This window comes from Rattus norvegicus, chromosome 7 (genome assembly GCF_021556685.1).
Source record: "Rattus norvegicus strain SHRSP/BbbUtx chromosome 7, alternate assembly SHRSP_T2T, whole genome shotgun sequence".
NCBI lineage: Eukaryota > Metazoa > Chordata > Mammalia > Rodentia > Muridae > Rattus > Rattus norvegicus.
The window spans coordinates 39,534,024-39,546,992 of NC_141540.1; the positions used below are offsets into that span (position 1 = coordinate 39,534,024).

At 44.9% G+C, this 12,969-nt stretch overlaps 1 protein-coding gene across 4 annotated transcripts in view; it reads right to left on the bottom strand.

The window, feature by feature from the left end:
* Cradd (CARD and death domain containing adaptor protein) overlaps positions 1–12,969 on the bottom strand; it is a 191,737-nt gene that overhangs the window by 34,989 nt on the left and 143,779 nt on the right. The window contains exon 5 of one of the 4 annotated variants that reach the window (XM_087557202.1): positions 7,059–7,918. Within the exon in view, the coding sequence (XP_087413328.1) occupies positions 7,710–7,918 (209 nt within the window). The 3' untranslated portion in view covers positions 7,059–7,709. 4 annotated transcript variants of the gene reach the window in all.

The following is a 12,969-nucleotide window of genomic DNA, read 5'->3' on the forward strand; positions in this document are numbered from 1 at the left end:
CAGGAAAATCACATTGACCTAGTCAGCTCATGACCAGCAGTTGCTCTGGCCAACGTTAAAGGATATAGCAAAGTCACTTACGAATTGTTCTCTCCTCAGCAGGCCTGTGGAATCTTACATCCCTCTGGGATCTGCTGTGCTTTGCCCTGACTGTCTCTGGAAGATCTGTGACGCAGCGGTGTCGTCACAATCCATGTTCCCCTTTCTGTCTGACGGATGTATCACCAAGGCACTCGTTACACAGTTTCATGGACGGGAATAGTGAGACATAGTAGCACTTTCCAGTTTCATGTAACAAATACATTTAGATTTCTAGGGCTCTGGCTAGTATACATTTCCACAGAGAATCTGTGAATTTTTTTTAACATTAGCTAGTTTTTGCTTTGTTTCTATTTACATATTTATTTTGATATAAAATCCTATCTTCTTTTTTGCCCACTGACTCAATGAACTGTGTGGGAGAAATGTTCAAGTAACAGGCTCTGAGAAGTAGCTAAAAGAATCAAATGAAAAATGATTGTGAAGGTAAACTCCAATAAATACGTGACTTTAAAAATAAACAAGAATATGTGTTCCCTTCAGAGTAATTTCTATAAAGATTTTCTTATTTCTTGTTACAGTAAGAATTTTATCATCTATATTTAAATATTTCTTGGTCCCCAACTCTTTTATCATCTATATTTAAATATTTCTTGGTCTCCAACTCTTTTATCATCTATATTTAAATATTTCTTGGTCCCCAACTCGGCATAAAGCCAATCTCTGCTACAGGATTCCTGTGCACGAGAAGGGAAGAGACCTCAACAATTATAGAAAGACACAGGCATTTCACCTTTCCCACTGTGTCACAACCACAGCAAGGAAATGCTATTAATTATTTTGAGAATAAGGAGTACACAGACAGAGACATCTGGCTCTCTGCTCATAGATGACTTATGAACTCATCAGAGGCCTAAGCCCTTCTGTGAATCTTTGAGAGAAGGAGACCTTAGACTCCAACATTACTGCTATTTATTCGTTCTTACCACCTCCACACAGCACACAGAGAGTGTCCTCCCCACTTTCTGAGAAGGGTAGGGAAGGTGAATGAAAGGCACAGCACATGGGCAAGATGGGGGAGAGTTGCACCTAGGGGGTCTTCCCTCCAGCATGAGTTCCTAACTGTTGGCTTTCTCCCATCCCCGCCTCCTCCAACCCCCACTCCCCACGCCATGTGGCTTTATTTTCCAACTGTTTTGCTCGGTGTGAATTAGAAGGATGACACTCTAATTGGGAGGTGCAGCAGCTAGCCACATTTCAACAGTAGAGGAGGGGGATGATTTAGAAGGAAACAAAATCTTAATTGCATCGCTTGCCCAAGGGCCTGACCACAGCATTAGCGGCTAGTCTAGCACGAGGCGGACGAGGCGAACACCAGGGTTGAACAGCATTGTCCTCCCGAGACATGGGGGATGAGTTAGTTCCTCTGGAGCTCACATCGGCTGCCATGTGAGCTCTTGCCAGAGTGTTGAGGAGGAACCAAGAAACTCCCTGAGATGTGCCTGGCAACGTGATTCTGACCTCCAGACATCTGGAATCAGCCAGTAAGGCTTGTCGTTGTCTCTACTGTGCTGTGGGTCAAAAACCCTGACGTGAGGCTCACTGAGTTAAACTAAGCCATCAGCTGACTGCCTTCCGTTTAGGCTCTAGGGAGATTCCCTGGGCTTGGTCTTTTCTGGCCTCTGGAGACTGCCTGTGTCCCCGGTTCAGGGTCCCTCCCAAGTCAGGGATTCTGAGTTGAAATTTCCTATCACATCTCTGTGACCTGCCTTCTGCTTCCCTTTCTCAGTTTTCTTTGTGATGCGTTCGAGTACATCTAGATGACCCAGGGCAAACATCCATATCAACAGCAAGACCCTCAACTGTATCTGTGTGTTGCGTTAACACGGCATGAGTTTAAAGGCTCCACTGACTAAGGGTCAAACATCTTTAAAGCAAGGCCCACTCTGCCCTCCACGAATGACTTTCTGTTTTGTTCCGTTTGTTTTCCGTTTTTCAGCTGGAAGTAATTTGGGGCTTCTGCTTCTCAGAAGGCCAGGGGAGACAGATCTCCTGGGTTAAGACGTCCTGTTGTTTATTGGCAAGAGAGGGGTACTGGGGGGGGGGAGTTTGGATGGTTGTAGCTACTTAGCTAAAAGAAGTGTGGAATGACTCTTAAAGAGAACTGTACTTGCCATGTACATCTGCTACACGTGGAACGTATCTCTGTCCTTACTCGCGAACAGTTACTTCTACGCAGGTAGGCAGGTCAGAACACAGATACCCGGCTGATGGAGACTGCCAGCTCTCAGCCTAGCCAGAACACGGAATCAAGAACACAGAGGAGAGAATGCACATGGGAGGTTCCTGTGGGACAGACCTTGAGGAGTTTATTCCTCTGTTTCTGTCCCACGGAGGCAGCCTCCATTTCTCTGGACTGCAGTGAAGGCTGGGTACTGTAGTCTGCATGTGAGGAAGAGAAGACGAAGTGATCTTGTTCGGACACACGTGGGCAAGGAGGACATGTGGCTGTATACTCCAGCCTCTCCTCGGAACTTAACGCTCCCTCCTATCAACTTCCAGAAGTGCTCGGTGGTAACGATTACCAGGGAAGGATCTGAGGAACGGCAGTTTATCTATAAAGTAAAACCAGTACTTGGGGCTAACAGACACAGCTTCAAACCACAGCTTGTCTCTCCCATAAGAGGAAGAGGGAAGAGTCCCAGACTGTCACTGTCGCTGGGCCTGCTATCTCTGTGTCTGCCCAGGAACCTTTCAAACAGGAAAAGGCTGCCCCTTGAAAGCTTCTAGAGTTCTCACTCAGAGGCCCTCAGGACACGGAACAAAGGTGATGGCTAAACAGGCCTGAGGTAACCTCACCCTTCCCTGAAGCACCTGCTCCTGCAGAAGGAGACAGGCTGTCGTGGCACAAAAGGGATCTGGGAAAAGGGGTGCAAAAGGGATGACGGAGTCTTTGCTTGGCGAATCTCAGCAAAACAAAAATTCTCTTTGAGAAAAGGCAAATACCTTTGCACCCCACTTCTCTTGCTTCTCGTCACAAAGCTTGCTTTCTCCAGATAGGGTCGGGGAATGCCCATGGCCAGGTGAGCCAATCCTAGCTGCTTACCATTGTCAGCTGACCACTCTGTGCCCTCCCTGAGGTGCTGACTACCTAAGTGAGACCCCACTCAGGGGGCCACGACTTAACGGAGCCTCATAGCTACATGTCAAGATAACCAAACAGTTGGAAAGAGAATGCCTTCAGAGATGAAGGCCAGCTAGGAAGTGTAGAACTGCATCTGTGAGTGAGTGGAACTCCACTGCGGTTGACACTGAGCCATGTACAAGGCCGACAGGTGCTTTACCATGGAGGGCAGGCAATGCGAGTGGGGCTGCCAAGTTCATGCTCCAGGGACGCGTTCATTGAAAGTACACGGCACCGTACAGTAGGCTTTCCCCTGAAATATCCGACCAGAATCAAATCAAGCTGCTAGATCGAACTACTAGCTACGGGAAATACAATCGACAGAAGAGTAAACCACGAAGATAAACCATTCAAATCCAGGCCAGCATAACTGAACACTAAAGACCGTGTGGTGCTGCAGAGATGGCTCAGCAGTTATGAGCACTGACTGCTCTTCCAGTGGATGTAGCTTCCCCGTTTCTATATTGTAGTTCATAACCATCTCCAGTTTCAGGGGATCCATGGGCACCTGACATACATGTGGTACACAAACTTACATGCAGGCAAAACAACTAAACACATAATAATAATCACAAATATTATTATTATAGTTACTATTGTAATAATAAAAATAAAGAATTTATGTGATGAATAATTTTATATGTCAACTGGACTGTGTGTGAGGAATACACAGCAGATGTGACATTACTTCTGGATATGTCTGTGAGGGTGTTTTAGGAGAGAGTAACTTGTGACCCAGAAGACAGTGAAGATCACCCTTAGCAGTGTGGGTGAGACTCACACAGTGTGGAAGGGCCCTCGTGCAGAATGAAAGTGTGAGGGGAGGCAGTTTCCCTCCTCCTGATCTGGCACACCCAACCCTTCTTGTCCTCCGGCAGGAGCTGGCATTGCTCTTGGACTCTAGGATTTGTGCCATCTCTCTTTCCTTCTCCTCCACTGAATCACAACAGCTAGCTTTCCTGGTTCTCCAGGCAACACAGTGATGAACCTCCACAATCACTCGAACCAGTCCCTACAGTAAGTTGGTGTGTGTGTGTGTGTGTGTGTGTGTGTGTGTGTGTGTGTGTGTCCATCTATCTATCCATCTATCTATTATCTATCTACTCCCTCTATCATCTATTTCTCTATCAGTTATCTATCATTGACCTATCTACCATCTATCTATACCTATCTACTATCTATCACCTATCTATATCTATCATCTATCTCTATATCTATCATTTATATCTATTATCACCTATATGAACTATCTAAGCTATCATCTCTTTATATCTATCCATCTATCTATGCATCTAACGATCATCCTACCTACCTACCTACCTACCTACCTATGCATCTATCTACATCTATGAAGCACTGGTTCTGCTGCTCTGTCAAACTCTAACCTCGTATACCCCCAAATTAACTTTGTTTGGTTTCTTGTTTGAAAGGGGGTCTCAAGCTTGTGGTCTTCTATCTCAGCCTCTTGAGACGTGCTGCCATGCCTGGCTTAATAAACTTTCCCATGGCTAATGAAAAAAAAATCTGGGCACTTCTGTAATTCCAGCATTCAGGAGGTAGAGGTTGGAGGATCCTGAGATTTAGGCCAGCCTGGGCTAGACAGTGAATTAAGGGGCAGCTTGTCTACAAAGTGAGACCCGGTGTCAAAATAACAAAGGCTAGGGATGTGGCTCAGAGGCAGAGTGTGTAGCATGTGGGAGGTCCTGGACTTAGGGGAAAGTTACCACCGAATACCTGTTACCATGTTTCCTACTATGAACCATTGTAAACTGGTATTTCCAGAGATGGTGAGCTAGGCGTGGCCTCAGCTACAAAGTAGATAAGCTATCGGTTGCTCCAGTACAGATGCTCTGTTTGTCCCGTAGGCTGGCCTGAATGGAATGTGTACTGGAAGAGATGGCCCGGAACCTCTGGTGTTTCTGTCTCTGTGCTCTAAGGACTAGGTCAGCAGAGTGGAAAACATAGCTGACTCTCAGTGCTGAGACTAAGGATCACCGACAGGATCCTCGTCCTTCGAAGGAGCCTCATGCTGTTCTGACACCTGCCTGCACTCCTGACCTAAATGTGTCCTTTTATCTTGGTTTTTAATATTCCCCTAGCTATGCACTATGTGTGAATTCTGAAGACCATGCTGAGACAGTTGGCCTTGCCCAGCAAGTATCTTAACCCTCTGAGCCTTCTCACTAGCCTCAAGTTTTAAATCTTAAAACGACACATGCTATTTGTAAATCTGACACATACTTATGGGGCACAGTATGAATTGATAAGAACTGTCAAGGATTACCAAGATATAGTCCAGATATTAGTTCAGAGACTCACTGCCCTTGAGATTTAGGAGAAGATGGCTCAATCTATTCACACTCTCGCCTTCTCAACATTTTGGTAGGGTTACACGTTCAGAGCCTCCTTCCGTTCCAGGGCTCCTGGTCATGTTGTCCCTGGGGTTGTTTTATGGACAGAGCCTGGGTCTTGGCAGTACTGACAAGCTAGGCTTGGCCACCATGTTTGAGATTACAGTTAGAGAAGGCATCGTTGCAAACAGAGGAAAGAGATTTACTTGGTGTGGGTAGGCTTGGTAGAAACACAAATAAAGAGATCCAGTGGCCATGCCCCTGCCTCCAGACCATCTGTGGGTCCTCTTATGTAAATCAGGAGCAAGAAGCCTGCATAACTGAGCAGCATTGGTTAGGGTCTGGTCCCGTCCACCACTAACTCCTGGCCTGCTTCACAAGGCGGTGGGACAAGTTATCCAAAGTACATACAGTCACCTCCTCGCTGCCACCAAGAACTCGGTCCTTTCCTCATCCAGCAGGAGACTCCCAGGGGGTTTGTGAATCCTTGGGGTCATTTGTCCTAATAGTCTGATAGCCGAGGGCAGGGGTACAAGTGTTTCTTTTAGCATCTTTTGGCTCCTGCCGGGATGGTTACAACGTGAATACCATCTGTACTTTGTATGTATCAATCAAGTTGCTAACACACACATTTTTAAATTTACCCCACCCACAATCTTCTCCAATGTCAGCATGTACCAGCACAGGACACTTCAGAGAAGGCTTGGGGACCTCGGCGTCGTACAGCTGTGTCATGGCTCTTCCTGTTTAGGGATGCTTTGTCCCACCTCCTCCCTTCCCTTTTATTAAAGCATAAGTCCCCCTCACTCTCTGAACAACCAATAAATGTTTCCCCTTGACTCACACAGAGCAGCTCTGCCAAGGTCTGGGCCTTTGGGGCCTCATCATCTTCCCTCATCAAGAAGTTTCTTCTAAAGTCATTTCCTTTATAAAGCAGAGGCTGAAGCCAGATGTTCCAACAGCAGCAACTTCATCTCCCCTGATTCCTGATGCTTATATGTGAGTGGAGGGCTCACCCCAGTGGAGGCAGCCAGGGTAAATAGCACAGGGAGCTATCGGGTGATCTCAGGCTTGAGTGTGAGCACCGGGAGACATGGCCAAGTCTAGAAGAGTGATTTGTGAGGGGCATGGCTCTGATCGAGCAGAGGCTAAAGGAACCACAAAACTGGAGACCGTGACCCTGAAAGAGACCCTCTTGTCCTGGGCCTTAGGAAATAAGGACCTCTGATAAAAACAAAACAAAACAAAACAAAGATAACCTCTCCCACGTAAGTGATTCTGCTATTCTGAAAGTAAAAAGATGTGAAATGTGTAAGCACTAGTTTGATGCAGGTGACGATGCCCAAGAACACAATTCTGTCTGTGCCCTGCAAAAGAATACTACTTACTTACAAAAACTGTTTGCTAGGACAGAAAAAGAGAACAAAAGAAAGAAAACCAAACCAAACCAAACAAACAAAAAAAAATCCTCCCAGTGGCTTAGCTTTCTTTTTTTTTTTTTTTTTTTTTTTTTTTTTCTTTTTTTTTTCGGAGCTGGGGACCGAACCCAGGGCCTTGCGCTCGCTAGGCAAATGCTCTACCGCTGAGCTAAATCCCCAACCCCGTGGCTTAGCTTTCTATAAGAGTTTTAAGGTATAATTCTTTAATTCTTTGGGGACAAAAGTCCTAAAAAGAAAAAAAGAAAAAAAATCCTCCTACCCAATCTATTAAGTAGACTAGAACAGCTGTGATCACACACACTGGATCCAGAAATGTAGCTGGTTTTTCCACTTTATCCCTCATCTACACAGAAAATTCTTGAAGTAGGACCTGTCCTGGGAGGTGGCTAAGGGTCTGATCTGTTAGGAACGCCCATCCCCACTAAGATAGTACTAGGATTTGTTCACACCAATGAGGCATCTAGAGGTCAGGTTGAAATCCTTGGCCCGATTGTAGCCATCCCACAGGAAGCTGCTCAATTATTAGACTCAAGTCCATGTTTGAGTGTGGCTTTTGATTTTATATGCAAGCTTGGGAAATCGGTTTTCTAAGAACTGATCATGCTGAACTAGAAATATATGGGCTGCTTTTTAAAAAAAAAGAAAAACAGAAATAGAAACACAGAAGGGAAGGGAAAAGAAGGAGCAGGCCGACCACTAAATACGGGCAGGGGAAGGTAAGAAGGAACAGTTCTGCCTTAGCTCAAGGACAAGTGGAGCTGGTGTGCTCTGTGCTGACAGATGAGCATTGTGGGTTGAAACGCAATTGGAGGAGCAGGCTGGCGGTTGTGGAGTGTTGCTACTTTTCGAGGAAGCTGAATGAGATGCCGCTGGTTGGTGTCCAGGATGAAATGTGACTGTAGAACCTGACGAAAATAAACAACGACAAAATGCCAACAATGTACAGTGCTTCTCCCATCGAATGCCGCATGAGCTTTATGCCGCACACAAACAAGTGTGGGTTTCCAGAAGAAAGGGGTAGGCTGGGGTAAAAACGCATAAGTATCCCCATAGGTGCAGAGCTCCAGACCTTCACCCATAAACAGGATTCATTCATCTGTCCATGCGTGTTATAAATATTCCTCTCCTGAGTGTGCTATGCATTATTCTAGGCACCACAGACACAGCACTGAGTAAGACCTGCCCTGCTGGGTTTATAGGCAAGGGGCAGAAACCTAATAACTTTGTTTTGCTTTGTTTACTGACTTCTGGGGGCTTTGTTTACTGACTTCTGGGGGCTTGGTTTTGTTGGTGCCTTTCGTATATAAATCAGAATAAAATAGGCTATAGGTTAGAGTATGCCTGGGGAGACAGGGAGACCATGCAGAGTGGTCAGGGAAAATCTTCCTGGGCAGGTGACCTGGCTGGGACTTAAATGAGAAGGAGGCAGCTTTCTCATAAACGTGAGAGACAGAGAGACAAAGGACACACAGCTGTTTATCTGAAGACCAGAAAAGAGGCCAGAGACTCTGCCGGGCTCTGTGGGACTGGGAGCCAAGGGGTGGTGAATCACACAGCTTCTAAGCGGGCGAAGACCTCTGCCGGGTTATTTTTGTTTTGTTTTGCTTTTGTTTTACATCTGTGAATGACTAGGTGACATTCCCGCTGAGAAATCACTTAGGATTACTAAAATTCGTACAGTTGGAGGCTGATTCTTACTCAAAATTATGGTCGGGTGCTTGTCAGCCACAAGCCTCACAGCCTGCCTTGCCGCACAACAGCCACAGGTGGCAGGAATTACTCAAAACTGGGGCAGGCCCCCTAATCACCCATGTGGGTGCCTAGTAGACTGTGATTGGAAATTCTCTCCCATTCCTGCCCCAGTCCAGGATAGGCTCTCCTGTAGCCCTAGCTGGCCTGGAACTCCTGATTCTTCTGTCTTCTCCTCCCAAAGGAAGAATATATCACACCAAGCCTGACTCTAGCTTTTACTTACTTATGTCTGCTTGTTCAGCGTGTGCACACGTGTGTTGGAACTATTGTCTTCTTTACCATGTCTCTCTACCATATTCTTTGAGATAGGTTCCTCTTTGAAGTTTCCAGGTTCAGCTGGACTGGCTGGACTTCCAGGGAGCACCCCCATCTCTCTCCCAGCACTGGGTTTATAAGTGTGCATTGTGTGGGCTTTTCCAATGTGAGTATTGAGGGCTGAGTGTTTGCATGGGAAGCACATTCCTCATGGAGATACTCTTTTCCTTGACCCCTTTCTTTATTCTTGCTTTCTGGCCACACATGATTTACCTTCTTTAGCAATAATGTAACTTTCTTGGGACTATCCGGCTAAATCATCAGTAGTGGTGATGTTCCTTTAAGTCATTTAATGAACTGTGTTAATTAACTTGTTAATTTATAGTCATCTGTGGTCCTGAGAACAAGGATTTGAGAGAGGAAAATTTCAGATCTAGACGATCCTATCTGTCTAGCATTGATTTGTTATGTGGACTGGGGAAAGCTTGCTTACCTCTGTCTTCGCTATGCAAATATCGCTCAGCCGTTCAGAACGGAAACTGGACCTACAGCTACTGGGTTCACGTCAAAGCTTTGCCACTTGGCACCTATGAACCTTTAGGAATTGATTCATTTTTTCCGTCTCTCTTACTTAAACAACTTGTTCAGTAACTGGGTTGACCTCTCACATATATTAACTTCTAAGCTTTTTATAGAAAACATTGCTGCTGTAACCACTAAAACAACAACTGCTACAACTACTGCCGGTTCACCATGACCTTGGAATTCTTAGAGGACATCCTGAAAATGCTATAACTTCCCTAAGAAACAGATCTAACAATATCAATGGTGGGCAGCTTTCTACTATGTAACTCGTCTCTACTATTTAACACATCGCGTCATCAAACATTCACTGAAAGCATTAGCTGGAGTTCTCAGGTGTAAGGGATTTAGTGCAGAAAGCGGTGAGATGTGAATCCTTCCCATAGAGCGGTCCAGCCAAGGCAGTGGTGTGAGTTTCCGGGAGCCTCCAGCATTTTCTCACCTCCTTTCTGCCAGTTTCTCTTCCCTTCTCTCCCCATGATTTCTACAGCCCAGGTCCCTGAATTCTGGATTTTATCTTGAGTCTTTCACCGTAATACCAGGCTACCCCTCCAGCAGTCTGTTCTTCAAATGTGAACTATTCTCTAAGCCTTTCCAGAGAAGCTTACAGTGAGAAATGTTTTGTAAAACTGTGCCAGCAGCATCTTGGGATTCTCATGAGTATTTCTAATCTTAAATTTCTTATCAGAATCTGAAACTATTACAAATTAATGCAGAGAAACAAAGATAAGTGAAAAAATTCAACCAGTAGGAACGACCATAATCTTTTCTGGAAGTTAGTCTTCTTGAGACAGAAAAACTGTCGACTTAATTTCTTCCCCCTTTCTAATTTGAAATAACATAATATTCATTTTTATTATAAATACAAAATAACCATATAATTGTAAGGCAATATTATAGTCTAATAAATGTATTCATTGAATATCACCTCACATGATTATATTTTGTCAGGTTAACATTTGAAGCCTTCAGCAATTTTAAAATAAACGTTGCATTGTTAACTGTAAACACCATGCTGTGTCCCTCCCGTGTCTCTGAAACGTTTTGTCCTTTGATCAGTATCTTCCCAGCTCAGCCCTCTCCCTGGCCTCCAGTAGCCACTGATCTACTCGGGCTTACATGATTTCTATTTCACATATTAGTGAGCCATGAGTCATCATCTTTCTGTGCCTGGCTTTCGTCTCTTGACAATGCACATCCCTTATCCGTTCATCTGTGAGGGTCTCTAAAGTCAGCGTCGTCTCTTTGCTGTTCTGAATGACGCTGTGAACGCAGACATCTGCTCGACACCCCTATTTCACTTCCCAACGTGGGACCACATAGTTTAAGTTTTTGGAGGATTTCCGTATTAGTTTTCATAATGGCTATATCCGTTCCTATAACATTGTATTTTATAAATCCTCTCTGTAAAGTTCCTGTGGTAGCTGGGATCCCATGTTTGAATAAAGACAGAGGAGAAAGAGGAAAGCTGCAATCAGGTATTTGTAGGACTAGTAAGGGTGTGTGCAAGAGTGTACATAGAATGTATTCGATGCTTTTTATTTGATTTGCTGCTGATAATAATTACTGTTAAGTGACCTCTTTGCGTTCAGGAACTATTATCATAATTCACTTCTAGCCAAAATTTGGGACCTAAGAGTCAATAATGGGGAAAAGTTAAAGATAGTGACTAAGTCTGACAAACCACATGGCTTTTTCAAATTTCAAGTAGTTTGATTTTTTCTGGCACAAGAATCTCTTGACTAAAGGACAGTCTGTGAACTAAACCACAGACTTTACTTTCTGAATAACTAGAAAAAGTGTGGGTGGGGGGTGGGGGGTGTAAAGCCCTCAGTATTTACAAAGAAACAGAGACTCAAGGTCAGGAAAGGGTAAAATGAAGTAGAAATTCAAGATGAGTGAAAGTGACCCCCAGGTTGCAGGCCATGTCTGGCAGAGCTGTGCCGTGAGCTGACCTTTTCCCTTCTGGAAGATAAGGAGGAGAAGGGGACAGCACTCCACTGGTTTCTGGGAGGGATCCTGTGCACTGTGTCCAACCAGAGAAGCCCTACCTGAGCTGTGGCCATAAAATGTTCCTCAAATGGACTACAACTCTTGAATGGGCTTCCAAGACACCTTCTGCTCTACCCCAACCCCAGCCGCTTAGGACATCTTAAAAAAAAAAACAAAACAACAACAACAACAACAAAAAAAAAAAACAAATAAAACCATCCTAATACACAAGAGATACACAAAGCGGTAGGGGAGATGTGGACTTCCTATACAGGAGCAGCGCAGGCTCGTGATATTTCTTCTAAATGGTTCAGATTACTTTTATGAACTGTGAGAGCTCCAATTAGAGAGCCCCACACAAGGGATTTGTGGAGAAAATAATAACAACAACAACAACAACAATAACAATAGGGCTGGAGAGATGGCTCAGCGGTTAAGAGCACTGACTGCTCTTCCAGAGGTCCTGAGCTCAATTCCCAGCAACCACATAGTGGCTCACAACCATCTGTAATGGAATCCGATGCCCTCTTCTGGTGTGTCTGAAGACAGCAACAGTGTACTCACATACATGAAAATAGATAAATAAATCTTTAAAAAATAATAATAATAGCAACAACAAAAACACAAAATGACTTGCACTGCTTTACTTTGTCTTTCTAGAGTATTACTTTCTACAAGCATCTCTTCTGCAAATTTCCTCCTGTCTAGAATGCTGAAGACACAGATTTTTAGCCAAGTTCACTGAGGCGTCTGACACCGTGTGGGCGATCCGACACCGTTTTACAGCTGTGAGCTAGCAAGGGCACAACGTAGTCCTCGGAGCTCCTCTGACCCATTCTGTGCTGGCCTCTTGCTCTCCCCTCTCCCTCCCACCCACCTCATCCCAAGGAACTGCTGGTCTACTTGAAAGTTTAAAACTTTTTTTTTAAAGTAAAATGTGTACGTGATATTTTCATTTTGGCCATGTTCCTTAGTCATTTTCTGTAATTTTCCAAGTCAATCGGTTGTTCTTTCTGTCTCAAATTACCAAGAAGTAACCCGCCACACCCACTTTCCAATTCTTTCCGACTAGCTTAGGACCTGCTGTACCAAGGCTGCATGTACACCCAGGGGGTTTGGGGAAAGCCGTGCAGTCCCTGCCCTTGGCAGCCACCTTACTCTTTCTAGCTGACTCTAGCAACAAGCTCTGAAAACAAACGACTGCACCGGGCACTGCCTAGCTTCAGCTTGAGGGGATCGCGTAGCTTCCTGGAAAAACACTGAGGCACCGCTGGGAAGAAAGGAGATTCTCCGTTGACACAGGGATTGGACAACAAGGGCTGGAGTAAAATATAAAGGGGATGGCCACCGTGGTCTGTGACAACCACAGAAGGAA